This window comes from Pezoporus occidentalis, unplaced genomic scaffold, assembly GCF_034315485.1.
Source record: "Pezoporus occidentalis ecotype Australia unplaced genomic scaffold, CSIRO_AGI_Poc_V1 ctg148, whole genome shotgun sequence".
NCBI classification, from domain to species: domain Eukaryota; kingdom Metazoa; phylum Chordata; class Aves; order Psittaciformes; family Psittacidae; genus Pezoporus; species Pezoporus occidentalis.
Window position 1 is genome coordinate 589354 of NW_026913295.1, and position 27984 is coordinate 617337.

Consider the following 27984-nt stretch of genomic DNA (forward strand, 5'->3'; position numbering starts at 1 on the left):
TCTCTTGGTCTGCCTCCTGTATCCCACCCTCCAGGAGCTCCGGAGCAGGGCAGGCAGGCCTGCACACTGCAGGGCCTTTGGTGGTGACTAAAGAACACCTCATGGTGGACGTGCCGGGGAAGACAAGGAGGTGGGAGATGGGCTGAGGAGGAGCAGAGGGGCAGGACGGAGTCTGGGCTTTGCTGGGTCTTGTCAGTCGTGCAGGACCAGGGAAGCTTGCATTCACCCACAGGTATGATGTGCTCTCATGCCAGTGACTGCTGAGAGGGGAGCAGGAAGCTCTGGCACCCACATCTTCTCTTGGATCAGGAGGCTGCAAACTGCATGGGCTCTAATTTGGGTTTAATGACTTCCATGTCTTTGCCATCTGGCACCCAGTGGTGCTTGGCATTCCATGTTCTGGATATGTCCTGGATAAGTGCTAATTGTGGGGATAACAAACCAACAATGTCTGAAGTAACTTCTGAAGTCACTGCTGAGGACATTGGTCAGTGCTAGCACAGGGCTGTCCCCATGCTCCCTTGCAGAGTGCCCCAGAGGCGAGGTAGCAGGTCTCCAAGGGAAAGCATCCTAAGGGACCTTTCCGTACAAGCGTGCTCTGTGTCAGAGCATGTTCCTGTCACTGGGGCTGTGCAGTGGCCTCTCTGCATGTGGCCACTCGGGGCACAAGCCCCTGAAGTGGGAACCCCCCCAGGTGCTGGGGCAGAGCTGCCCTGCAGAGCAGGGAGCAGTGGGGAGGACCAGCGGTGCCTGCTCATGCCCACGCGGGTGGAGTCGCAGGCTGCTCCAGAGGAAACGTTGACAGAGTCCACATGAAACCAATAACATCTCCATGTGCTGGAAATTTGCCATCAGCAAGAGGCAAAGCACACTGTGCATTTAGCCAATGCTTTAATCATCTCTTCTCTGTGCCAAGAGAAAGAAATCTTACAGAAAAACCCACCCCAACCCAAAAAGCACAATGCAAACAAATCCAAGCCCAGCAATTCCCCAGGGAGAAGGCAGGTTATGAACACAAAAAGCTTGTTCATTACACAAAGCATCATAGAACTGAAACCCTAATACCTAAATAGGTCATTTTAGTCTTTCCTTCCATATTCCCATGGCATCACCAGTCACAGTGGTTTCGCTTTGTCCAAAAAAGTAAATTGGGCATTGGTGGGATCTGCTCTTTGCTCTGCTAGTGTGGCATAAATGGCACATAAGAAAAGGTAAAATCTGCCCCCAAGCTTCAATTGCTGGTCTCTGACTTTCTAAAACGAGGTATTTCAGTATGTGGGGCATGGATGGTGCCACAGAACTGAGCAGCTCCAGCAAATGATACTGCAGAGCAGCATCCACATGTCCTGCAGCTTCACGTTCAGGATGGTGAGGGCTGCTGGGGCTGAGCATGGCATCAGGACCAGTCAGGAGCACAGGTCTTCAGCTTGGCCTTTGAGTTCAGTTGTAAGGGACATGCTGAGTGTGATGTACTGGCTGACAGACACAGCCAAGCCCAGTCTGCTCAATGAAAGGCAGAAAATAGATTGAAACAGGTCAGAAAGCTCCTGGTTGGACCAAGGCCTGTTTCCTTTCTGTCCCATGCTGAAGGTTCTGAATTCTCTGACCTGGCTCAAAGGGCTTCAGGAACCTGCCCCATCGTCTGTCCTCTGCACAAGCTCAGCCTGCAGACAGCCTTGTCCATCACTCAGCTCAGAGCTGCAGCCCCGCTTCCTCCTCTCCCATTAGCTCGCCCCAGCTCCGCCTGCTGCCCCCAGTGAGATGCATCGAGGTGATGTGGTGAGCCGTGGCAGTGGGCGGAAGGAGAGGGGACAGCTGAGTCACCTCTGCGATGGGTGGAAATGCTGCTGGTCCCTTCGGACACATCACTGCTGAGATTCACAAGGCCACAAACGCGCATCCTCGGCTCATGAGTCATGGGCTGGCTTTCCCAGTGCAGGCAGCAGCTCCTGGTGCCATCACCAGAGCCTCTGTGAGGCACTCAGCAACCCCTGGGATCCCCGAGGGGATCGCTCTCTCTTGTGCTTTTCCTCTCTTCTGCTGCTGTGTATTTGGCGTCCCAGAAGAGCAAGAGAAGGGTCAGTGCCCGAGGATGCTGCTGCCTATGGGGTGAAGGCTTCAAGATCCAGCCCTGGCACAGAGAGCTGCTGTCTCCAAGGAGGGGACAGGCTGCTCCTGAGGCCTGGTCCCAGGCTGAGCATGGATCACTCCATGCAAAGACAAGTGAATGTATTCGTTTCCCATTGAGAAATGGATTTTCCCTGTCCTGAAGTGCTCTCAGCACCTGCCTCTCATTGCCATGGTGAGAGCGCAGCCATGCTGGAGGTGTCTCATTGCTGGGGAAGGAGTCCCAGGCATGGCAGCAGGAAGGGTATGCCCTTGGGAATTAGGGGAAGGTCTTCTCATACAAGGAATCACTGCAGATCCATAGCCCCCATGTGGGGGGCTACAAAAAGAGCAAGAGAAAGCATTCCATTTATAGAATCATAGAACCTCAGGCTGGTTTGGAGTGACAGGACCTTAAAGCTCCTCCAGCTCCAACCCCTGCCACGGGCAGGGACCCCTTCCACTAGAGCAGCTTGCTCCAAGCCCCTGTGTCCAACCTGCCCTTGAACACTGCCAGGGATGGGGCAGCCACAGCTTCTCTGGGCACCCTGTGCCAGCGCCTCAGCACCCTCACAGGGAAGAGCTTCTGCCTAAGAGCTCATCTCAGTCTCCCCTCGGGCAGGTTAAAGCCATTCCCCTTGGCCTGTCCCTACATCCCTTGTCCCAAGCTCCTCTCCAGCTTTCCTGCAGCCCCTTCAGGCACTGGAGCTGCTCTCAGGTCTCCCCTTCAGGAGCCTTCTCTTCTCCAGGCTGCCCCAGCCCAGCTCTCTCAGCCTGGCTCCAGAGCAGAGCTGCTCCAGCCCTCGCAGCATCTCCATGGCCTCCTCTGGCCTCGCTCCAACAGCTCCACGTCCCTCTTGTGCTGCTGCCCCAGAGCTGGATGAGGACTGCAGGGGGGTCTCCCCAGAGCACAGCAGAGGGGCAGGATCCCCTCCCTGAGCTGCTGCTCATGCTCTGGGGGTGCAGCCCAATGCAAGGAGGTCTCAGTGCACCTGCAGGCTCTGTGACCCCTTTCCTACTCACCATGGTCTGGCTGGCTGTGCTCAGGGCCAGCCCTCAAGTGGGCAGCTACTGACACTGGGAAAACAGGCAAGACATGAGGAGCTGTGTGGAGCCTTCCCTGGAGCTTCCCCTGCTTTGCTTCAGAGCTGTATTTACACTCAGATCCTTGGTCCTTGCCTTTTAGGTAAGCCTGTGCCCAGCCTTGTACTTGGCTAATTCTCTTTACCTTCCTGACTTGACTTTCTGGCTTCACCTTAGAGCTGCTTCATCACTGCAGACTGGCATGGGCATCACTGGGCACAGCCATGGACCTTTCTGCTCTTGCTCTCACACCGCTGGGCTGTGTCCTCTCAGTGAGGGCATCCTCCTGCCTCTTTTGCTGCCACCTGAACTCCTTCCCACCCCTGCTCCTCCCTGACAATGATCCCTGCTTCATAGAATGAATGTAATATAATCACTGAAGTGTAGGCACATGGTGGCTGCAGCGTTTACTTTTCCTTGCCAGCTGAGATGCCACTCACCTCCCACTGCTCTGGGGATCTGTTCAGACCTACACAGGACACATCGTGGCCCCCACTGCATTTGCATGTCAAGGTTTCAGAAAGAAATGGGCTCTTTTTCCACATATAACAGCTGGGAAGCAGTTACTGCCCTTCCCTCTGCAATGGGGGCTTTCCTTGTGTTTCCTTCTGCAGTGGCATCACAGCGAGGACACTGCCAGGGTCATTTTCTGCTGATGGATGGTAACTCACTAAGCTTCAATGGCCCAACATGGGTCTGAGCTCAGAGACTGGAGGGGAATTGGATTTCCTGGATGAGTCCTTGCTGACACCTGACTTAAGGTGCTGTGTTTCTGTGTTTATTCCTACAAATTCAAGCTTGCAGATAACAACAGCAAAGCCACAGAAGGAGCATCCTCTGCTGAGGCTCTGCAGCAAGTGTTCCCTCCCCAAACCCATCCTTCCTCTGCGTTCCAAATATGCAGCCAGCACCAGCTCTGGGGGGCACCCGTTCTCCTTGTCGCCCATGAAAGCAGAGGTTTGGGGAAGGGAGGGGGTTAATCTGTGCCTTCCTGAGCTCCATTTGAGGGGGAAGCGGAGTTTTATTATGTAGCACGTGGCTGTGTGGAGAAACCCACATCCACGGGTGTGCTGGTTGTAGTCCCCCCACCCCATTGTGTCATCCCTCCAGGTATCGCAGAGCTGAGTAGGATGTCCAGATGTGAGCACTAGTACTACTCCCTATTTGAGACTATATTCCTGTCCCAGCCTGCTCTCCCTATCTTGTGTGCTTTGCATGAGCCAGATCTGCCAGAGAAGGCATCCCAGATGAAGCTGTGGGATGGAGCTGCTCTGATGATTCCCGTCCTCTCAGGAAATTAGGAGTCACCTTCAGGTACTTGGTTCTTTTTAATAGAATAACAGATGGCAGCAACTGTACAGGACACAAGAGTCAGAAGGGATGAAACTTCACTGGTGGAAGCGACATCTATGTCGGGCACTCTGTCCTGCTCTTCCCATCCTTGCTGAGCCCCTCACATTGCCATGTCCTGTAGGTACAGCTGCTCACTGGTGGTTCTGTATGTCCTCTTTGCCCTCCATGGAGATGTCTGCAAGGTCTTGGATACGCTGCTGAATCTAGGGTGGGGAAAGGAGATGGCAGAGCTCAGAGCAGGGATGGGAACAGGAGGCAGAGGGGAGCTTGTTGGCCCTGCACCACCAGAATGGGCTTTTGTGGGCGACTCTGAGTTCAGGGCAAGGATGAGTAAAACCAAACCTTGGCCATGGATTGATCTGCTTCCCCTCATCCACTGCCCCAGCCTGGCTGCCCTGCCTCCTGCCCCACAGGGACCTCCTCAGGTGAGACAGGTTTGCCTGGTGTCCCCTGCCCATTCCCCATGCCCAAGAGTGAAAAGGAAGGTGTCTGTTGGGCACGATGATTCCTCTCTTTCCTTTGGGCAGCTGAGAGTTATTCCTGCTCCTCCTTCTGGGGTTAAGGGCTTGGCTCTACCCTGTTCAGTTGTCTATGGCTGACTTCCACTGGCATGTTTAGTTTGGCGTTCATCTGTCTGTTGGCACTCTGGAAGAGGTTGAGGATGGCCATCCTGATGGTGTCCAGCTCCAGGGCTTTCTTGGGACTTGTTTCCTGGATGTCAGCCCAGCGAGTCTCCTGAGAGGAGAGGAGAGAGGCAACATGGGGACATGCTCCAGCAAAGATGCTGCTTCAGCACTGAAGACCCTGGCTTGGAGACCCTAACTTCAGCACTCATCTGTTTTGCTAGCAAGAACCTGTCCTTGCCCAAGGCTGTGGTGGTTCAGCTTGGCGTGGTGGAAGCAGATCCAGGAGCCACTCCAGAAACCTCCCCCTGTCTGTGCCAGCTCCTGCAGTCCTCACCCTGGCAGGTCAGGTCCTCACTGCCCAGCAGGGCTGGCTGGTACCCTGAGAGCAGCACATCCTGCTGCTGGCCTTCCAGACCGGCTGCTTTCCAGCTGTGCCTGATGGGACCCAGCTCCCGGAGCCTGCAGTATCCAAGTGAACTTGACTGGGCCCCCTCAGAGCAGTGCAAAAGGAGCAGAGGTCAACAGAGCTGGGGCATTCCTGTACACTAAGCACTGGCTGCACATTGATGTGCCTCACTACAGCCCAGGTCAGCACCGGTCTGGTCACTGCTGGACTGGTGAGGAGGGAGGAGAAGGGGTAAGCCCTGATGAGCAGATAATAAAAATGAACAAAGCCAGCTTCACCCTGAGGCCTGAGCCATGAGCAGTGAGGACCATGAGATGTGCCACACTGAAGCCCAGCGACAGGGAGGATGCTGCAATGGTGAAGGGGAATGATTATAAGCAGGCCAGACAAACCCAATGGGCATGTGGCGGAGGAGGCTTGGGTTTTGTGCCAAGACAGATCTCCCCAGAGCCTGGTTGGCTGATCTGTGAGCTCAAGGAGTGAAAGATCACAATAGCTTTGTGAGGTGGGCCTTGTTTTAACCCCTGCTCTAACCTGCTCCAGACCTGCTCTGTCATTCTTCATTCTACAACCCCTTGGGAGGACAAAATTACACATCTCCAATGACAAAGGCTGCTACTGGGCCTTGCCATGATCCCATGGCTTAGGGGTGAGCCATCACCTGCTCTTAACACAGCCATGCCTTGGGAATCTTCCCCTGCCCGCCCCTCATTTCCTCACCCAGAACTGGATATCTTCTTTAGCCTGGTCAAAACGTTGCTGGAGCTCCACCAGCTCGTGTTTGTAGTGCAGGATCTCAGCTTCTTTCTCCGCTATGTACTGGTCCAAGAACACCCTGGCTTGCTCGGACTTTTCCTTATGCCTCTCTTGCAACTGCTCCAGGTCCCTGAGTACCCTCAGCAGCGTCTCGTAGGGCGAAATGACTTCTTGGATGTCCACAAACTGCAGCACAGGGCTCCTGGTGTTAGTGATCCCCCTGCCCTCCCATCGTCGTGACTGCACGTCATGTGCTGCCTCGGCTCCCTGCCCTGACCAGGGACAACATCTCCCATCGCCAAAAGATCTTCCCTTCTTGGCAAGACCATTGCCCCTGTTGCTTTGTGGGCATGGCCCCATTCATTGTATGATGCCAGTCCCACAGTTGTCACTGCTGGAAGCAAGGGGAGATCTCGCACCTCTTCCCCAAGGAGCAGAGGACACACAGCACAACTGCAGCTGCTGAGTCAGCTGGACACGGGAGGGGGCAGCTGGGACTGCAGGAGTGATGCATGGAGTGATGCCCAGGCACAGCTTTTGTGCCAACTGCCTGTGTTCCCATTCCCAGGCAGCTTTTCCCTACTCCCAGACCATCAATGTGACATGAAAGTGACACCAAGGGGTCCCCATCCCCCTCAGCCCTTTGCTTGTCCCCTTTCTAACAGATTTTCTTTAGTTTTCTTAAGCAATCATCCCCCTTCTGATTCTCCTCCCCTAATTCTGGTCCCCTTGGCTCACCTTGGTTGCAAAGAACTACGTCTCATGCCATCTGAGGTCTCTGGGTTTGAACAACTGTTATGATTTCCCTGGAGTTGCTTTGTCTCCTCTGGGCTTAACACCCACATGGGGCCCTCCTCGAGGCCATAATCTCCCTCATGTGCAAACTCACCTGTGAGCTCTTCACCACATCCTCCAGGTATCTTTTGAAGATGGAGTATTTCTGCACTTTGTTGTAGAGTTTCTCATGCTTGTTTCTCCAGACTTCCAGTTCCCTCTTAGCTCTCAAGAGCTCAAGCTCCTTTTGTACCTTCTTCTCCCTTTTTCTGGCGGCTTTCTTCAGAGCTTGGACTCGCATCTTATCATATTCCTGGTGGTGTTTCCCCACCGACACACACAGAGGGAAAGGGAGGCATAGGAAGACAGAGCCGGGTCACTCGGCAGCACCGGGAGGAGAAACCTTCCCAGGGGAGAGACCGGGCCTGGAGCTCCCTGGCTGCGTTTTCACTGCCAGCGCTGCTCCTGCCAGCTCCGGGCTCCAGGCGGCTGGGGCAGACGTGGCTCAGGCCGGTGCTGACCTTTGCGATCCTCAGGGATTCCTCCGTGTGTGTTTTCAGCTCAGCCTCCTGGGCGTGCAGGTCCCGCCAGCAGCGCTCCACGGCTTTCACCCTCTCCTCGAACTCCTGGCAGCACAGAGCGAGCGTGACTGCTGCTCGCACCCACAGCCAGACCCTGCCCTCCAGCAAACCCTCCCAGCCATGCCCCAGCCTCCTCACCTCCTTCGCCTCCAGAGCCTCTCCCATCAGTTTGGCTGCTTTCCTCTTCTCCTGGAGGCGGATAAATACGGACAGGGAGTCCTCCTCTTCCTGCTGCAGCTTCCTGCACACGAGGTTTCCTCGAGGTTATGTGCTGCTCCAGTGCCTTGGCAGGGCACGGGGTTGCTCTGCCCTCAAGGTCCTGAGTGGGGTGACTGGGCACAGCAACCCAGCCCTGGTTTAGATCCCAGCTGTCAGCACGGCATCCCCACCCTCCCCAGCAGGGATCCCACACACGGAGCCAGGGGCTGTTACAGGGAGGAACAGGGCTGGGGAAGGGAGCTATGAGAGGAGACTGAAGTGGTGGAGACAAGGGATGTGTTTGCTATGGTAGGGGAAGGAGGTTGGAGGAGACAGGAGGACGGGATGGGAGCAGGTGGAGGAGCCCCCTCACCTCCGCAGGTGCAGGATGTTCCACCTGTGTTCCATGCAGAAATAGGCCAGCAGGTCCTCATCGTCCATGGTGCCCATTGCCGCAGCCACCGGTTCAGGTCCTCCCAGCACCGCTCCTCTCCCAGGTCAGAGCTGCCCTGGCAGCGTGGGTGCAGGCATCAGGGCAAGGGGTGAGCCCCTGCATGCCTCTGGCCTCTGCCTCGTCCCTGTTGTTCCCGAGGTGGTGATGCCCACCAGCTGCTGGTGGTAGTTGCCAGGCACAGTTGGAAGATGCTGATGTGGTTGCCTGGACACGGCAGCGAGAACCAACCACTCTGCCCAGGGCCCGGCCTCTGGGAAGCTGAGCCAAGGCAGAGTCCTTTCCTCTCCTCACTGTCGTTCATCATCCCCTGTGTCCTGTGGCCTCTGCTGTCTTGTGCAGGCATTGGAGGGCCCCCGACATCCGCGCCCCACTGCCCCCAGGACCAGGGCAGGAGCTTGCTCCCTCTCTCCCAGAGTACCAGATGGAAGGACAGTGAAACTGAGGCGCATGCGCAGGGATGCGGGATCACTGCCCGTGGTTTGCTCCGTGTGGGACTGAGCTCTACCACGAGCTAAAATTCAGCTGCTTGGTGGGTTGTTTTTTCCCCAGGACAAGGTGTGTGAACAGGGTCTGCTGCCCAGTACAAAGGGGTGATATTCATGGGCCAGGTGGAGGAAGACCTACAGAGAATGGTGACTTTTGGGTCTGCTCCAACAAGAGATTCCACCCTCTGATGTTTTGCTCATGTGAATCTCTGGTCCCTCATTGGCTCTACCTACAGGAGCATTTCTGTGAGCTACTGAACCTGGAACACCTGTAGGAAAGGTTGCTGCTCTCTGGCAGGGGAAGAAGTCTTCACGTTACAGCCCTGACACACATCAGGGCAATTGTTTTCAGGCAAATGTCACCCCTTGGCTCATTGTCAACCAGTACGAGCTGGAGCAAGACTGCCCAGTCCGTCTGGCACTGAACAGCAAGATGCATGGTCCAGGAAAAGGACCATGTGTTATATGAGAGATGCTTCATTTGAGACAAATGACGCAAGGTACAGCAGTGAATACACCTGGCTTTTATCGCTGAAGTTCAAAACGGTCCCACCAGCCACAGGAGACTTCCCCTGTGTCCATCCTGAGGCCATCATGGGGCTGTTCCCATCCCAGCAGGTCAGGTGGGTTAACCCTGGCCTGGAGCGGTTCGGGATCTGGGCAGGGACAAGCCTTGACTGGGAACAGGGCTTGTGCCTGCCCATGAGTGAGGGGGCTCAGCTCCATCTCAGGAAAAATCCTGCCCAGCCGTGCACCCCTGGGCTGGAGGAGCTGCTGGTGCCCGGCAGAGCACGGGAATGCACTGGGTGAGCACCCAGGAAGGTCTCAGTGTGTCTCAATGCCCAGTACTTGTGTGGAGCTGGGAGGTGAGCAGAGTGTCAGGGAAGTGACCATGTCCTGCACTTCTGCATGAGCAGAGCTGGGATCAGTCCTCTGCCCGGCAGGAGGGAAGGCGAGCAAGGTGGGATCAGTCCCTGCATTCACAGCCAGGTGCAAATGCTTGCAGACAGCTTTCTTTAATGTTCCTCATCAGCATTTCACCCTCACACCCAGGTTTTATCTGACAAACTCTTCCTTCCTCTATAGACTATGCATTTAAAAAGCGTTTCTTCCTATTATGCTCTCCATAGCAACTGCATCAGCTTGCTGTGGATAAATTACCTCTGACTTGACATCTCTTAGTAGAATATAGAAAATGCCATTTCTGAGTCACAGCTCCCTAGAAGAGCCCTTTTCTTTTCACCCCTTGGTACACCCCCCACCTTTCTACTCTTTGAAGGAAACTTCATTTGTGTTTTTCTTTCAGATCTCCTCTGCTCTTGAAGCTCCTGGCATTGAAGGCTGATGGAAAGCTGACACACACTTTCCCTGCCGGCCTTCAGAAGCTCCCAGCACAGTACATAACCTTGGTGACTGCTGGTCCCTCTAAATCAGACAATCACAGATTGGCTTGGGTTGGAAGGGACCTTAAAGCTCCTCCAGCTCCAACCCCTGCCACGGGCAGGGACACCTTCCACTAGAGCAGCTTGCTCCAAGCCCTGTGTCCAACCTGGCCTTGAACACTGCCAGGGATGGGGCAGCCACAGCTTCTCTGGGCACCCTGTGCCAGCGCCTCAGCACCCTCACAGGGAAGAGCTTCTGCCTTAATGGCAGATCACATTGGGCTCTCTATTGACGTGATTTTGAATGGCTGAATCTCTTCCCAGCATTTTCCCCAGTTCTTAGGTCCCCCAAGATGAGCTTCTACCCCGGGAGAGCATGATGCTGTATCTTGGTGGGCACAGAGAGCACGGGGATGTTCAAACACGGTATCTTCATTGAGTGTCCAGGGCTTTTGGGAGTTGGGAAGCAGTTCCCATGTGGAACTGGGGCCGTCTGAAGCCGAGGGAAAGGCGCTGCCCTGCTCCAGGAGCCTCTCCGGCCTGAGGCACCTCCAGATTGGGCCGAGGTCTCTCTGGGACACTGTGGGCACAGCCCAGGAGAGGGAGCGCTTACTGCACCAGTGCGCGGTCCCCCTGCGCTCCCGGCGCTGACCCGTTCCCCTGCCTTCCTGGTGCCGGCCCTTCCCCTGCGTGCATCAGGCTCCACCACCAAGGCAAACTTGTCGAGTTCCTTTCTTGCACCGAGTTCTCTCTGTTCTCACGTAGTTGGGTTGCAAAAGGGAATAGACGTGAGCCCACTAAGGAAATGGGTGTACAGGCTTTGCTGGGAAGGGTTATTCCACACTTCCCTGCCATCCCTGGTGCTTCAGATGCTTGCTCCCAAGCTGGTGTGGCTCCTGTTTCACTGCATGGGGCAGTGAAGCAAGGAGATGGTGAGTTTGCTGCCAGCTCTCAGTGCAGGAGAACAGCAGCCTGGATATGTGGGTGAATGAGAGAAAAAGGGAACACTTTCTCATTGGAGAAGGTCAATTCAATGCAAGTATCCAGGGAGGTTTCCATTTTAAGGCCTCATTTGTTGAGCAAATCGTTATAGCAGGTATAAGAAATCAAGCAGGACAGTTTACACGTTCATGCACAGCGTGCTCCATGAATCAAATGATGATGCAGCCTGAATAAGAAGCAAACTATGACTCAGTGTCCATATATCCCTGTGGCAGCAACAATCATTAGGCACTGCTAAAATGGGTTTATTCATTGGCTGTGCAATGAGGGTGCAGCAGCAGGAGGATGAGGTACGGGTCTGTTTCTAGCCTTCAGACTTTGCCTGTTCCCAGCTTTGAGAGCTGCTCTCCAGGCCCACACATCTGGACACAGAAGCAAAGCAGCAGCACACAATTCTTTTCCCCAGGAATAGTTTTCTGACCTTTTTTTACAGCCTAAACTGCTCAAAACATGCATTTCCAGCAGACAACGGTGAAGGCTCATAGGTCTGCCCCAAGGCAAGTGAACTACCCCTTTCCAAGGGCTTCAGGGCAGCAAACTTCCCTTCCCCTAGTTCAGTTCAAGCTGGGGTTTGGATTTTGTCTGCTAACAGTGCATTTAAGGATCATTATCCAGCTTCATGGTAGATGTCTTGCATGGAGACATCCCCATGGCTCAGGCCATCCCAAGCTCCCACTGTAGCTGATGAGAGGGATAAGCACTCCCAGGGCATAACAACTGAAAGCTCCTGCTTCTCTCCGTGGACTGTCTAGGGCACCTGCCACGACCAGCTCACATAGACATATCTAATCTAGCCACCTTGAGCATCCTTGCCAGGCCCTGCCCCCCCTCCCATGGCAATCAGGCTGTGGGGCGAGCACATGGCAAAAGCCCAGGCAGTCAGTTTGTGCATCAGTCACAGCAATGCAGTGTTTGCTGGACCCACACGTCTTGGGTGGGCTCTCCTGGTGGGGTTTTAGGAATAGCTCTGCCATGGCTCTGGACTTCGATCTCATGGGGGCACCCAGAGCTGCCCTAAGTCCCAAACCACCTGAGTTCATCTTTCATGGTGCAAATGATCTCAAGATCAGAAGCATCAGATGAAGAGCTGTTTCGCAGGGAAGCTCCGACAGGCACAGCCTGCCCATGGCAGCACCAGGAGGGCACTGGAGGCATGGAGGTGAGCAGAAAGAGCCTCCTTTTACACCTCAGGTTTCATTGGTTTTGCTGGATGAGGCACGCCCTGGGATGGGGCACCGGTTGGAAGCTGTTCTCATACGGTCCAGCCTTGGTACAGAGATGGTGACCTGATCCCCAAGGTGTGCCTGGGCAGTGCTGCAGATCAGAGACCCCAGCACTCCACTGCTCTGCAGCACACCCGAGTCTTTTAAACATCATGAGTTTTCTGCACTAACCTCAGTTGGAGCTGCCTCACCTGCAGGGCTGCTGACAAGGTCTTGCCCTCCCTTTCTTCCCCATCAAAGGTTTGATTCCAGCTCCACAGGAGCTCAAATGCACAGCAGGATAATAATGCAAAGCTGGAGGTCCTCAGGTTTCTTGGGCTAGCTCTGCTTTGGGGCTTTGAAAACCCTCCTGCAAAGCCTGGTGGCACCAAACCCCACATGGGACTCCACTGAGCTCATCAGAAGTGGCACCATGGTGGTGAACACCGGGCAGATGACAGAGCTGCTGGGCAGGAGGAGACACAGGATCCTGGTGTCAGAGCCCAGGGACCAGAGCAGAGAGATGTCTGGATATCCCAGTCCCGATGGCACTGTGGCAATGAAAAGGAGCCGGTGTCACAAGGTGCTGTACAGATGGGGGGCACAGAGATCTCAAATCCAAGCAGCAATGCTGTCTGCCAGAACAGGGGGTGGAGGCAGGAGCAGAATCCATAAGATAACATTGGTGCTGGCTGCTCTGTGGGATGCCACACAAGAAAAGGTTCTGAGGCTCTGGCACAGGGTGCCCAGAGAAGCTGTGGCTGCCCCATCCCTGGCAGTGTTCAAGGCCAGGTTGGACACAGGGCTTGGAGCAAGCTGCTCTAGTGGAAGGTGTCCCTGCCCGTGGCAGGGGTTGGAGCTGGAGGAGCTTTAAGGTCCTTTCAAACACAAACCAGGCTGGGATTCTGTGAAATCTATTCCAAATGAATAACAGGAACCTGCTCCGGATGGTCCCCTGCTCCCATGCAGTTTTCATGCATCTGATGTTTCTTCCAGACCTGCATTTCGCACCCTGAGTGCTTGCAACCCCATAAAGCCCAAACCCACTGATGTTACTCAGCCACACCACACAAACGCCATTCAGAAATCCAGGAGAGAGCCCCAACAACCTCCCTTGAACCACTCCTGCAGGCTGACAGTCCCCTGGGGGGATGGATCCTGATGGATGTGTTAAGCTGCCATAATCTGTCCGTGCCTCCTGGAGTGGAAGCTGAAGCCGGGTCCCTCATCCCCAGCTGCTCATTCCCAGCCCTTCACACCCCTCGTGCTGGCACAAGTGTTTGGGAAGCTCTGCCCTGCCCCAGCTCAGGGAACCAAGTGCCTGGAAAACATAGCCAGCATCAAAGACCCATCAAGGGGCTGCAGAACATTTGTGGGGATGGAAACTCGTGCCCAGGAAAGGGAGGGTGTTGGAGACGTGGGGAATGGGAGGACATGGCTTGTCTCCTGAGGACAATGCTTTACACTGATGCTCCCAGCCTGAACAAGATCTCCACCTAGCAGGGCTGCAGTCCCTTCTGGAGACCCAGGGCTGCCCAAAGTGTTATACACCTCATAGCATCACTTCCTCCTTTCCATCAGGCCATCAGCCCGGTGAAAGGAGGACATGAGGTATATTTGGTGTGAATTGTTCATATTAGTGTATAAAGCATTTAAAATTCACCCTGATTTGGTCTACCACTCTAATGATGGTTTGATCATCACTCCCCTTTTCTGGCCAAGTTTCTTCCTCTACTGTTCTCTCCAGCATCCATACAAGCTCTCCAGAATGCTCACCCCAAACACATCCCATGTATCTACATTCTCCTTTATCCCACCTCTCCTGCTCTGGCCTATTTCCTCACCTCCCCTTTCATTAACTGTCTGGTCACGTCTGGATTGTTATGAAGATGAAAGCTAAAAAAAGAAAGCACCAAACTCCTCTGCCTTCCCTGATCCTGCTCTGTGCTTCCCTCCCACTGAGCAGCGAGCTGAAGCTCTTCATTTTCCTCCCTGCAGATGTTCTTTATTCTGCCTCCATGCAGCACCCTCTGCCTTCCCATCAGCATCCTGCTCACCCCTCCAGGTTCAGCCTTGCTCATGTGCTCTCCTCTTCGATGCTGCAGTGTTGGAGGGCTTATGCAGCCACCCCACTCCTCTCCCAGCAGGTCCTGCGTCTGTGATGTGAACATTTCCCATGGAGCTGAGATAGTCCTGCCTGGGAGCTACCAGCATTCCTGCTGTCCTTGCCCTCAAAGATCCCCTGCCAGCAAGGTCCCTGTGGGCTGATGCCTGCTTTTCCATTGAGGTCCGTATCCCATGGCTTTTGCCTCTGTTTTGAGTCCCGTTCCAGCTGCAATATCCCTGCAATTTGCATTTGTCCCTTCTTCCTGGTCAACTTTCACTTGCAGCTGAAAATGAGTGAAGAGCTCAGGTTTAAATGTGGCCTCTCTTTGTTTTCCACCAAAACAAACCCCATCCACACGCTCCTGCTCTCCGCAGGGCACAGCCCTGAGCCTCCTCACCGCAAAAATGAGGAGGTGATGCCATCCCCAGGCTCCGGGAAAAATAGCAGCGCGTTTGAGCAGCGCGAAGGGGATGGGGCAGCCAGGGAGCACACCCCGGGACAGCGGGTACCTGGGCTGAGGAGCCAGCACTGCGTTCTGTGCCTGTCCTCTCCGTTGCACAGCCCCGCTCTCAGCATCATGGGTCAAGTGTTTCGTGCTGCTGCCTTGGGAAGGAAGGATGATCAAAAAGCTGAGAACACCCCAGAAGCCACGTGGCGTGACTAATGCTGGCTGATGCCCCATGGCCTTCAAGCTCTGGGGCCTCCAAAATGAGCTCCTGGGCTCCTAGGGAAGAGTTGAAGGTGCCCAAGCCTGAATGCTGGGCACAGGAGGGCTGGGAAGGAGGGATGCTCAGGTAGGGTGCCCATCCTGCTGAGCATCCCGCAGGCAGATAGACAAGCTACAACAAGCCTTCGGTGACCGTCCTGGTGATTGGCAAATCCCCTTCCATCATGCTGGGATGCTGGATGACTTTGCAGAGCTTGTCTGAGCTCTGGGGGATGTTTCATCTCAGCTTCATCAGGGCTTGGGGTCCCGTAGGCCTAGAGCTGGGAGGGTGCAGAACCTCCACTGGGAGCTGCCTCTGCAGTTCTGAACCCGTTACACATAAATAGAGCCACACTCAAAGCCCCTGCTCAGGGGCTCCCCACATCTCGCTGGCTCCTTCCCTCCTCAGCAGCTCTGCGCTGGGAGGACGGACGTGTCTGTGAGATGTGAGCCCTTGAAACCCTGCCCAGCCCCGGAACACTTCCCATGTCCGGGGGCCAAAAGAGCCGGAATGGCCGGTGCTGTCCTGGGACCAGCGAGCTCCGAGTGCGCGCCCTGAGAGGAGGCAAGGCTGGGGGAGAAAGGCAGCTTGGGTGGCACAACAGGGCCATGCGGGCTGCGGAGGGGGAACCGGGGCTTGGTCCATGCCTCCCGTCTGCCCCAGGCACGTCCTCTCCATCACAGCCACTTCGTGCAGGAGCTGCTCTGATCCAAGCTGGCCTGGGGATGGGGGGAGCCGGATGTCTGTGAGTCCTGCCCATGGAAAGCGAGGGGTGAGGTGTTATCCTGACTGCTGCCTCTGCTGGGGAAGGCAAATAGCCCAGGGGAAGCCCTCCAGCACCCATGGAGTGCGCAGGGAGGCACACTGTGCTGCGTAGGGAAGCAAGGAGACCAAGGAGGTGCCGTATCCCAGCTTCCACAGAGTCCATTCAGCGTGCGTCCCGAATCACAGCAAGGAAATTCAAGCTATGCACAGGGCACGAGAGTTCAGAACAAGCCCAAGTCCCCAGCTGGCCATAAAGGCCTGGCCAAGATGAGACAACAAAACCTAAAAATTCAGGCCAGTGATGGGTCTCAAGGAGTGCAGCAGCTCTTGGGGATGGTGTCAGCTCACTTCTGCTTCCCTGAGGAGCTGCAGTCTGGGGGCAGCCCATGATGGATCTCTATAGGGTCCTGCATGGGAACTGCATCCCCTGGGATGGCGCAGGCAGCCAAGGTCCCTCTGCACCCCACAGCACCGCCTGGGCAAGGCTAGGATAGAGCCAGGGGAAGGGCAGGGTCCTGACTCTCCTCTGCTGAGCTCTGGAAGGGCCTGGCACTGAGATACAAGCCAGTATTTTCCTCTTCAACCTTTACCAAGACCAGGACGTATGGAAAGCCCTCAGCTGATGCTGCCAGTGTATCCCCTTGGCTTTCAGTCCACAGGGTTGCTGGAGGGGATAGAGGGATAGAGGGTGCCCAGGGTGAGTGTCCAGGAGAGCACAAGCAGGGGAGCTGGTGTCAGCTCAGGCAGAGAACGGGCAGCACAAGGTGCCCCAATGCTCCTGCCATGCAGGTTTGCTCCGCTCCTGCCTCTCCCCAGTGCCTCTCTTCCCACCTTCCTCGCAACTGAGATCCCTTCTGACTGCTCTGGATGGCTCCAGGCTCCGGGAATCTCCCTTCTCCAGCAGTGCAGCGGAGCTGGCAGGGCCCCAGCATCACTTCAGACCCTGCCCCGGGGCCACGATCCTGATCCTCGTGGGAACTCCCCCCCACCCACCTTTTCCCCTGTGTATTTACATACAGCTGCTGCTCACTGATGGGCTTCCGGGGATGGAAACCTCATGCAGCTTTCCGGAGTGGAAAAGCATGGAAAACCTGCCACCGTGGGCTGCCTGCGAGGCAGACGTGTTTCTTCGAGGATCATTTGCTCCCTTGCTTCCCACCAGCATCCACTGCAGCGGGAGAGAAGGGCTCTGTGTTGGCCGCAGGAGCCCAGGGCTGAAGGGCTGCTGCCTGCCCTGCCATTCCCTGTGGAGCAAAGCTGTTCCCGGGGCTCCTGCCTGGCCACTGGCACCCGAGTCTGGAGCAGTTCTGAGGCCAGAACTCAGCCTGGACAAGTGATGGCCCATAGCGGAGCATGAGGCACAGCTCTGTGCATCCATGGCCTCGGTCCTCTCCACCCTGCCATTAATGGCTGTGTCCCCTCTGAGGGATGAAGGCTCTAAGAGGAGAAGGCTTGGGGGGACCTGATGGCTCCCTACAAGTGCCTGACAGGAGGATGGAGCCAGGAGGGGCTGGGCTCTGCTCCCAAGGAACAAGGGATGGGACAAGAGGAAACGGCCTCAAGCTGCACCAGGGCAGGTTTAGATGGAGCTGAGGAACAATTTATCCACCAAAAGGGCTGTCACTGGAACAGGCTGCCCAGGGCAGTGGTGGTGCCACCATCCCTGGGGGTCTCTGAAAAGACACATGGATGTGGCACCTGGGGATGTGGTTTAGTGGTGGCCTTGGCAGTGCGAGGTTAACAGTGGGACTCGATCTTACAGGTCTTTTCCACCTAAAGAATTCTACGATTCCATGATTCTATTCCCAAGCTGAGGAGCAGGGATCAGCACCGGGGCTCAGAACCCAGCATGAGATCCCCCAAATTCTGAGCCTGCAAAACCAGCCAAGAAATGGCCTGCCCATGGAACCAGGGGCAGATGAGTGCGGTTCATGCCTCACCCTGCCTTTCAGTGGAGAAGCGAGGCACAGTTCATGCCCGGGGCTCGCAGGTCATTGCTGTGACACGTACCCCGTGCACACACCGCGGTGGGACCTCGCGCACCCAGAGGCTGCGGGGACTCCAGCCAACCCCTCCTGGAGCCCGAGGGCTGCCAGGGCCCGTCTGGGAGCTCAGGAGCAGAAAGAGCCCTGGAATGCAGGAGAAGAACGTGTTTGTGGTGTGGTTTTCCTGTAAAGTCCTGGGCTGTGGCTAAAGCGCTTTGCAAAGCACAGAGCCTGTTGCAAGAGCTGGGTGCACAGAGACAGGCAAAGGAGAACCCACGGCACGTTCCTGCTGCTCCTGGGCAGGCAGCAAGGAAGGGCTTGCTCCAGGGATGTGCAGTGGGACTGGGATGGAGCCGGGAGCCCCAGGGCGTGCGGTCCTGCGGGTCCCCTTGCATGCTGGAGAACAGACCCACAGCTTGAGCAGAGCCCATCCCTAGCCAGGACACCTCCCCAGCATCGCCCCTGCAATGGGGTGAAGCAGGCTGGACCCTGAGCTCTGGGATCACACTTACAGCAAACTCCCACTGGTTCTGGGGGCCCATCTGTAGGCACGGGAACTCCCTCCCTGCTTTTCAGAGGGTGCTGAGCCAAAACACCTGCAAAACCAGCCCTGCTGGGGCTGGGATCCTGCACCCGGAGCCCTGCTGCTCCCAGGAGCAGGAGGAGCCAGAAGGTTCATACACTTAAAGCAGGGATATCACTTGTAAGCCTAAATCAACACTTGCATTTCCCTGGGGACACCAATAGTGACATTTCCCTGCATGTCTTTTGGAAGGGGTCCAGCAGCCAGGAGGACAGGAGCCAGCGCAAGTCCAGGCTGCTGGGCTGGGCTCTTCTGTGCCACAGGGCACAGGCAGGAGGACAGCACTGCCCAGCCCTGCCTTGTCCCACAGCCAGGGGCACAGGGCAGCAGTGCCCCATTGCTGGTGTCCTGCAGGGACAGCCCAAGTGAACCACCCTCCCTTGGCTGCCCAGAGGCACCCTGATGGGCACGGAGCAGTCCTCGCATGCCCGTGGCTTCACCACAGCACATCCCAGCCTCAACAGGGCTGTACAACTACAAAGTGATGGAGTGGGGAGGAGACGGCCCAGGTTCTGGTGAAGGGGCTGTCCAAGGAGCTCTGAGAGATGGAGGGGGCAGGAGCTTCTCAGGAATGGGGATGGAGCATTTGTCCAACGGAGTCTCCGGGGTCACTCCCTGTTGTGCAAGAGCTGCTTTAGCCAAGCCACCCTCAGTACGGACACCCAAGAGGCCAGGACACCCACCTCTGCTGGGACACCCAGCTGCACACAGTCCATGCTCCCCAGGCTGGATAACCAGGCACAGTCAGGGCACACGGGCTGCCGCAGCCCCAGTAAGCCAAGGAGCAGCACCATCACTGTCCTGTCCTACCTGTCCACCTCTGCCATTCCCCACTGCAAATGGCCAGGGTTGCTTTTCCAGCTGGCCTTTCCCAAGGGACACCCACCGTGGGGTGCTGAATCCTTGCTTCCTAAGCAGGGCAGCCCCAAGGCTCCCGCTCCATGTGTCCCCGCAGCTCCTCTGCCCCATCTCCTGCGGAAAAGGCACTTCTTAGGAACCCTGTTGAGGGCCCTTTCCCTCTTCCCTCCATCTTCCAGACCTCTCTCAAGGAAGCAGAGGATATTCCCAGCACAGCATTCCTGCTGCCAGACCACAGCGCTCCGCTTGCCCTTTTGTCTCATTTCTGATTGCTTCCCTCCTGCTTGCTCGCTGCAGCCGTTGCTCTGGAGTTAACCCCGCTTGCTGCCAGGGATACGTCAGCAGTGCTCTGCTCCCCACAGCCCCCATCACTGCGTGTGGGTTTGCACGGCTGAGGCTGGGAAATGCAGGTGGGAGCCAAAGTCGTGCCCACCAGCCCAGAGGCCTGGCTCCCAGTACACATTTCCAGGAACAGCGGCTAAATTGTCCAGTCTTGGCTTCAATCCCCAGGAGTTTTTCACCTCCTCTGGTGTTGAGGCACTTGGAGCATCCTCCATGTCCAGCCCTGTGGGTGTGACAGCCCCAGGCAGGATGCCGGGGCTCAGCTCCCACTGCCAAGCAGTGCTCCTGCAAGCAGGGAGGGCTGGAGGACATTGAGGGTGTCCCAGTGCTTAACAGGCTAATAGAATCCCAGCCTGGTTTGTGTTGGAAGGGACCTTAAAGCTCCTCCAGCTCCAACCCCTGCCACGGCAGGGACCCCTTCCACTAGAGCAGCTTGCTCCAAGCCCCTGTGTCCAACCTGCCCTTGAACACTGCCAGGGATGGGGCAGCCACGGCTTCTCTGGGCACCCTGTGCCAGCACCTCAGCACCCTCACAGGGAAGAGCTTCTGCCTAAGAGCTCATCTCAGTCTCCCCTCTGGCAGGTTAAAGCCATTCCCCTTGGCCTGTCCCTACATCCCTTGTCCCAAGCCCATCTCCAGCTTTCCTGCAGCCCCTTCAGGCACTGGAGCTGCTCTCAGGTCTCCCCTTCAGGAGCCTTCTCTTCTCCAGGCTGCCCCAGCCCAGCTCTCTCAGCCTGGCTCCAGAGCAGAGCTGCTCCAGCCCTCGCAGCAGCTCCATGGCCTCCTCTGGCCTCTCTCCAACAGCTCCACGTCCCTCTTGTGCTGTTGCCCCAGAGCTGGATGATTTGGGGTACAATCCCTGACCCCTCCATCCTTCCCCATGCAGCATCCAAACAGAGCTCGCAGCTCCACAGCTCAGCTTTTGTGGAGCTTGGAATTGTCCACCAGGCCAACGGGCCTCCTCTGGGACTGCTGGGGAGGATTCACTGTGCTCTGAACCCTGTGTCCTCTTGAGGTCTAGGGAAACCGGGCATGGAGAGGTGAGGGTCTGTCCCCGATGACACAGGGTTCACCAGTGACAAGGCACAAATCCCCCCGAGCAGCCTGGCAGGGCTGAGAGATCATTCCTGCTCCGTGCAGACTTGTGCAGAATGAGGGGAGGGAATTTGCCTCCCTCTTCCCATTGGGTGGAATAGGGTTCATCTGAAACAGTGCAGGTTGGAATTCTCACTGAGGGTGGCATCCTCACTCAGAGCCTGCTCCAGCACCGCAGTGCATGAGACATCGCAGGAGGTATTTGCTCCCGGTGCACTGCATTAGGGAAAACGCACGGGTCAGCCCAGGTGAGGACTTGGTCAAGCCCAGACACTGCCTGCTCCTGAGATTTGGCACTGGAGAGAACAGGAGAGAGTCAGGAAGGAGGTCACTGTAGCTCAGAGGGCACAAGAGGAAAACTTTGAACTAAAAGCCCCTCCTCGGCTCAGAACCCATTGCGCCCCTCCACAACCCCTCTCTGTGCAAGGAAGCCATGCGGGTAGGAGATGGTTGGTCCCAGCAGTGTCTCTGGAGAACAGCAGCTTTGCAAAGCAAAGGTTGGCTGGGAGGGCTCCGCCAGCCGCGCTCTGCTCCCACCAGGAGCCCTCCCCAGTATCTGCCTGTTTGTGATGAAGGGAGACAAAGCAACCACGGCAGGAGGAAACCACTTTGCTGAGCAAGGCTCCTCCCATGTGAGGGGTAGGAGAGAGCTGTCTCTTGGCACTGTGCTTCGTTTCCATCCCTTGAGAGGGGCTCTGACACAGATCAGTAAGAGCAGTCCTGGGTCCTGCTCGCTCTGCCCCAGCCCCATGCCAGCAAATGGGCACCTCAAGGGGAGGCTTTGGCTCTCCCATCCCTGGAGCGTTCCCATCTCATGTGTGGAGGGGGCTCACAGTGCCCAGGGCTTTCATGCCTTCTCCTCTCGCAGTGGGTCTGACCCCGCTCACACTGCACCACTGATGCACCCATGAGTGGCTGCAGTACCCCCTTCCCTTCCCCTGGCCCTGCCCAGCGCCTCTCCCTTGTGCAGCTCTGCAGTCTGAAACCCAGACACCTCGAGGGAGACACGGCATGAGGGCCCTGTGCAGTGAGCTGGTGGTGAGCCCAGAGAGGGGAAAATCCACCACAGGCTCCAAAACTGCTGTTCTTGGAAACCTGGCAGGACGGGAATGCAGGCGCATAGAGAGGGATGGGGTTTCTGCTATTAAATAGCAAAGCAAAGCAAAGCAAAGCAAAGCAAGGCAGTCAGTGTTTCCATTCCACTCAGCTCCCTGCTCATTTGGCCTGGCTTTTCATTGCAAACTGGGATGAAAAGAAGACCTCACACTTTTCTGTTGAGACTCATTGATGATGAACGGGTTGAAAGCAAATCATCCCTGATGTCCTGCCTCAGAGAAGGTGGCTTCTGGGTGGTGTGTGCCATGCTCCCATCATGGTGCTCTGCACACTCATGGTTCCCAAAAGACTCTACATGTGTAACTGAGGAAGCCTGGGGGACATCAGGGAGGGAAGTCACTCTCTATGGTCCTCTATATGGTGCTTGTGGGACCACCTCTGAATAGCTGGGTCCAACTTTGGGACCCCCCAGTATAAGAACAACACTGTCAATCTGGAAAGATACCAGTGGGGAGGCTCTGGGATGGTCAGTGACCTGAAACACAGGACATACAAGGAGAGGTTGAGAAAGCTGGTTTACTTCAGCCTGGAGAAGGTGAAGGGGGTTCTGGCAGTCAGGTGTCTTCAAATCCCTGGTGGGAAGGTGTAGAGATAGGGTCTCTTCTCCGAGGTGCACAGCGAAAGGACAAGAGGCAACATCCACAAGTCACAAACAGGGAAACTCTGGTGGGATTTAACCAATGATCCCCTTCAGCATGAGGGTGGAGGGACCCAGTGGAGCGAAGGAATCTCCATCCTTGCAGGTACCCTGACCACAGCCCTCACCTAACTGATCTGTTGGCCCCACTCAGAGCAGGGGTTGGACCAGAGACCTCCAGAGGTGCCTCTGAACCGCAGATCTTGCGTTCTGAGAGCATCAGCATTGCTCAGGTGTGTCCTTGAGGACTTGAGGATTTGCCTCTCCTGTTGATGTCCACAGCCCATGAACCTCCCAAAGGACTGGCGCAGCAGGGAGCCCTCTCAGGGGGATTCCCACCACCAGCCTTTGGGTGGCAGAGGCCAGACCGATGCCATGAGCCTGGAGGATGCGGATGTGTGTCTGGGCAGTCAGAGCAGTGGCCCCAGACCCTGCTCTTGAGACCAGAGGAGCAGTTGGATTTGTTCACGACTCATCCTAGCGAGCAGGGACCAGCACCCAGGAGTCCCTTAGCAAAGCGTCCTTCATGCAGGGCTGCAGCCGAGCCCTTCCTCAGCTTCCCAATGGCTTTGCCTTGCGTGTTTGCAGCTGCTCTTTGGTGTCTTTGCTGCACAGTGGTTTCTTCAGGCAAAGAAAGGGAGAGGGTTTTCCCCCAGCCTTGCCAGGAGGCTGTGCTTGAGACAGAAAAGGGTTGAACCTGGTTTTTACCCAATTCCTCATTGCAGAATAGGTGCGACACTCGGTGCCGGGGTCCCGGTTGCGGAGGGCAGAGGCTGTCAGGCAGACAAGGAAAACATGGAGACTCAACAAAGGTGCGCAGTAAATGCGGTCACATCCTCCCATCCTGCTCACACGTGGGATCTTCCTGCCTACCTGCTGAGCAGCACATCCTGCATGGGGCTGGCTGCACTCTGCACGGCCCTGTCCCTCCCCAGGGGGACTCATGTCGTGCCATGGGGCGGCCAAGCCTTTGAGCTGGGCTTGTCTCCCTGGAGGTGCAGAGCCAGGCTGGCTGCAGATGGGCACTGGCCCCGGAGGTGATGGTCCCTGCCTCGGCACGTCCCTCCCGCTGGAGGTTGGTTGCTGCAGCTTCGTGGTAGGAGCCACTCTCAGGCAGCAAATGGATGTTTGCAGATGTGGGGAGACAGGAAACATCTGCATTGTCATAGCTGGCGGCTCCTCTCTAAACACAGGATACGTTCATTAAACAGCCCTTTTCCCTTCCCCGCCAGACACTGGGAGCCAAGCCCACTTTGCTCAGGTGGGACAAGTAAAGCTCCATGAGCTCCCCTCTGGTGCTGCATCCTGGGGCCATGCATGTTGTGGCCAAGGGGGTCTGGCAGGGGGGAAGCCCCACACCAGGACCAGTGCCCCACTGTGCTGCTGTGGGGATGCTGGGCCTCACCCCAAATGGGGCAAGGCTGCTCCCTGAGGCTGATTCCTTCCATGGGTTGCTGATGCACAGTGAGCAGACAGATGGGCAGAGGCCCCCACTGATCCTGCATGGGCAGAGGCCTCATCTTTGGTGTCCCACAGCACCCCTGCACAGCCTGGTTTATATGGTCATTCACAAAGGAAGCAGCAAATACTGGTACTACCTCCCATAGCTGGACCTGAAATGCCACTCCAGAAACTGGCATTGCATTTGCTTCCTTCCTTGGTCTTGCTTTTAATTTGCAAGGCAGCAGAAAATGATTCCATCACCAAGCACCATCACCATTCCATCAAACGTCTCTTTTCCCTCCAAAGACAATTACTGACACCTTTAATACCATCTGGAAGTCCAGCAGACAGCAAAATCTGCTTATGGAAACTCCATGGTGAAGAGGAAATAGGATAAGGGAGGTGATGAGGAACATTCTACTGGACGCATTCCATTTCAGACCCTGCTTTCCCCAGTACTCCTGCATGCTCAGGTAAATGGTTAAAAGGACTTTCAAAGGAATTCATAGAACCGTGAAGCTTGTCAGGGGCCTCTGAAGATCATCCTGTCCAACTCCCGGGCAAAGGCAGGGCCACCTTGAGCAGATTACACAGGAATTGTTCATCTCAGGACGAAATCAAGCTGATGTCTGCATCAAGCACAGACCGAGCTGGCCCACTGGTCACCCTGACACCGTGGTACCCACACTCTGCATCCTTTGGCCTGGGTTTCCCCATCACAGCTCAGTGTGCTCCCTCTGAGCAGTCCCTCAGGGTGCTCCACATGTGAGCCCCCCATCCTGGTCAGTCTGTCCGCAGCGGAGCAGTGCAGCAGAGGGGTGGATGTGCAGTATGTGCGGTTCACCCTCTTTGGAGATAAATGGAAGCCTCTCGGTGCTAAACTAAATTAACCTTGAAAAATTCATGTCACAGTTGACTGCAGCAATTAGCTGTTTTTAATGAGCTGCTTCGCGCAGGCTGATGTGTGAAGGTCCTGGAGGAAATCAGTATCTACCACACATGGCCCTGACAACTGATGGCAGATAGGAGCCGGCAATCCCTTCTCACCCCTTCCCAGTAAGGAATTCCCTCATTTGCAGCTCCAGTTGTCTGCACACAGGTTTATGCACCTCAGTGCTTGGATGGAGCCCAGTTTGATGGCGTGCCACTGCTGTTCAGGAGAATGGGGAAGACTCATTTTTTCACAGATGCTGGGGAAGGACAAAGCATAACAGTGTTTTTGTGTCAAATCCCTGGGGAAAGGGCAAAGAAATGGTGTTGGAGCTGCAGTCTGATGCAGAGCTGTGCACCAGCTTTCCAGCTCTGCTGCAGTGCTCGACCGCATCTGAAAGGGACCCGGGATGAAGCCCGGAGCCAGCCCTGCAGGAGCCGGTGCTGTGACTTTGCAGGGAAGGAGAGGGCAGCCTCCTGGTCCCACTGGGATCTTGCCTCCAAGCAGGGTCCCTGCCCTGCTGCTCTGGGTGCTCAGCTCCTGATGAGGTGCAGCAACTTCCCTGCCACATCCCACACTGCACCATCCTGGGGCTTCTGCCCTGCTGGGAACTCCCGCTCCATCATCCAGCTGAGCCCCTGTTGCTGAAATAAAGCAGCAGCCTTGACCCTGGAGGTATGGGGAGATGCCAGCCATTGCTGACTCTACATGCAGAAGACACATGCTTAACTCATTGCCCTTGTTCCCATCCCCATGCCTCTGCTGTGCCCCAGCAAGAGGGATGCAAAGCACATGCATTCATTAGGGACTTGTAACGGCTGGGGACTGGGAGGGGATGCTGGGCTGTTCTGCCACCCTCCCGGATGGGACATCACATCAGGCTGCTGCAAGAGCCCTTTTCCTTCCTGGCAGGAGGCATTGCCACCACATCACCTGGTTTTGTGGGATTCAGGAGCCCATGCAGCCCCTGGCACTGCTCTGTGGTGAGTCTGAATCCACTTGCAGTCTGCAGAGCAGCTTAAACGGATGCTGGACCAGATGTTTGGCTCATCTTCCCCTGCTTGGGTCTGCAGCTCGTTGCTCCCACGCTGCACTTCCCCGCCTGCTCTATCTCTGCCTCCCATCAGGGGCCCCATGCCGCTCTGCTGAAGGTAGTCGCTATTTCCTGCTGTGTCCCTTGAAGCCAGAGCTCTTCCGAATCAAATCCCACCCCAGACATGCCTCAGCTCTGGAGGGCCCTGCCCCTCATCCTGGTGCTCTGCACTGGGCTCCAACATGCAGCAGCACCGTGGTTCAGGTGCCAGCGCGGCTCCATGTGTGACCTGTAGCTGCAGGACTGACTTCCACCAAACACTGATGAAAGGTCCCAGACCCCACATTTGCTGTTTGCAGGCCCAGGTTAGAACAAAGGGATTCCAGGAGATGCCTCCGACTCCTTCCCAGCTCTCCCTTCTCGCTGTGGTTTAAAGTAAATACCAATAAATCTGATGTGGATTTCTCTCAAGTGTAACCTCCCCTCATGCACGACCTTGGTTTAGCACAGAGGCTTCTCCATTTCCTGTTTTAAAAGTTATAACCCCATAAAACAACTCCTGAACTAAAAATGTGGAACAATTCAATATTCACTCACCACTGGAAGAACACCAATGCTTTGTTTTCTTTCCCTAGTGCAGTCAGTCCACGGAGCTCTGAGAAGTCCCTGCTCTGTGCTTACACCTCCAAGTACTCAAAACCCAACTATTCCTACATAAACAGTGGGTCCCACACACGCATAAGGTGTTCAGACCAAGCTTTTCACAGTGAAAATGGCCTCATCCTGCGACCTGCTGGCAGTGCCCATCCACAGGTACCAGGAGGTCACTGCAGAAGTACCAAGTGCCAGGGGGAGTTTCTTTCTAAAGTCACCATGTGGCTGTTACCTCTAAACCTGAAAGTGGTGCCATCAAAACCAGGTTCCTCGTGCAGGCCCATCCTGGATGTAATTGAGCCTTGGAATCTGCTGCAGTGTCCAATTCTCACGCCAGAAGTGTCAGAGGAACACGAGCAGCCGTGGCAGGATGCTGTGTGTTTTTGCTGTGATTCAGCAAGCTGCATCAACAAAATCTGTGGCAGTTTGAAATGGACCAAACCAGAATCCAGCCCAGTTGTTTTTCCAAAGCTTTGTCATTTCCTGAGGAGTATCATTAAAAAGGGATTGAAGTGCGTGAAACCTGTGCCAAACGTGGCGAATTTTGCAATACACCCCAGAGCTCTTTCTAAGTATGCGTGTGCAGTGCTCTGAAAAAGGACAGATCCTTCTAGGGTTGGCATTGTTTGCTCAGATCTACTTTCCAAGAGTTGCTTGCCCACCTCATCACTTGCACAGCCCTTTCCTGTTTGTTCGGTGCTACCTCAGGTGCTTACAATGGCAGCTGTGGCTGCCCCATCCCTGGCAGTGCTCAAGGCCAGGTTGGACACAGGGGCTTGGAGCAAGCTGCTCTAGTGGAAGGTGTCCCTGCCTGTGGCAGGGGTTGGAGCTGGAGGAGCTTTAAGGTCCCTTCAACCCAAACCAGGCTGGGGTTCTGTGATGCTTCTTGCCCCAAGTGTACTCTGTGGACTCTTCATTAACGATGTGGAGTTTGCCACCAGCTGCACTGCCTGCCTCTGGTACTGCCCCCAGACCTTCACCCTCCTCTGGCCGCCACGGTGCAGCGCAGCCAGAGGTATGAGGAGCACCCAGCTGGGACAAGTGCATCCCATGGAGGTGGACGTCTGTGACTCAGGAGCTTGTGACACCTCTCTGGTAGGACCGCCGCAGATTTGCACTGTGCTGGCTCCTTCCATGGAGTGTGACTCGCTCCTGCAAGGGCTCTCTCTTACTTCGCCCCAGGGTCTCCCAGCTGCATTGCCCAGGGTCTCCCAGCTAGTTGGGATGGCCCCCACTCACACTGAGACACCCTGCTCTAGGGCAGACGGCTCACCTAGAATACAAGTGAATTTGCCCTGGTGAACGACCCAGAGTCACTGA

At 55.9% G+C, this 27984-nt stretch overlaps 1 protein-coding gene across 1 annotated transcript in view; it reads right to left on the bottom strand.

Annotated features, from left to right (window-relative positions):
* Positions 1 to 4449: 4449 nt before the first annotated feature.
* Positions 4450 to 27984, bottom strand: part of CCDC42 (coiled-coil domain containing 42) — a 53263-nt gene continuing 29728 nt past the window's right edge. Inside the window, exons 2-8 of the mRNA XM_062610606.1 lie at positions 8257 to 8373; positions 7824 to 7926; positions 7626 to 7730; positions 7220 to 7417; positions 6295 to 6516; positions 5119 to 5277; positions 4450 to 4745 (exon numbers count right to left, since the gene is read on the bottom strand). Coding sequence (XP_062466590.1) covers positions 4674 to 4745; positions 5119 to 5277; positions 6295 to 6516; positions 7220 to 7417; positions 7626 to 7730; positions 7824 to 7926; positions 8257 to 8373 — 976 coding nt within the window. The 3' untranslated portion in view covers positions 4450 to 4673. The remainder of the gene's footprint in view (positions 4746 to 5118; positions 5278 to 6294; positions 6517 to 7219; positions 7418 to 7625; positions 7731 to 7823; positions 7927 to 8256; positions 8374 to 27984) is intronic.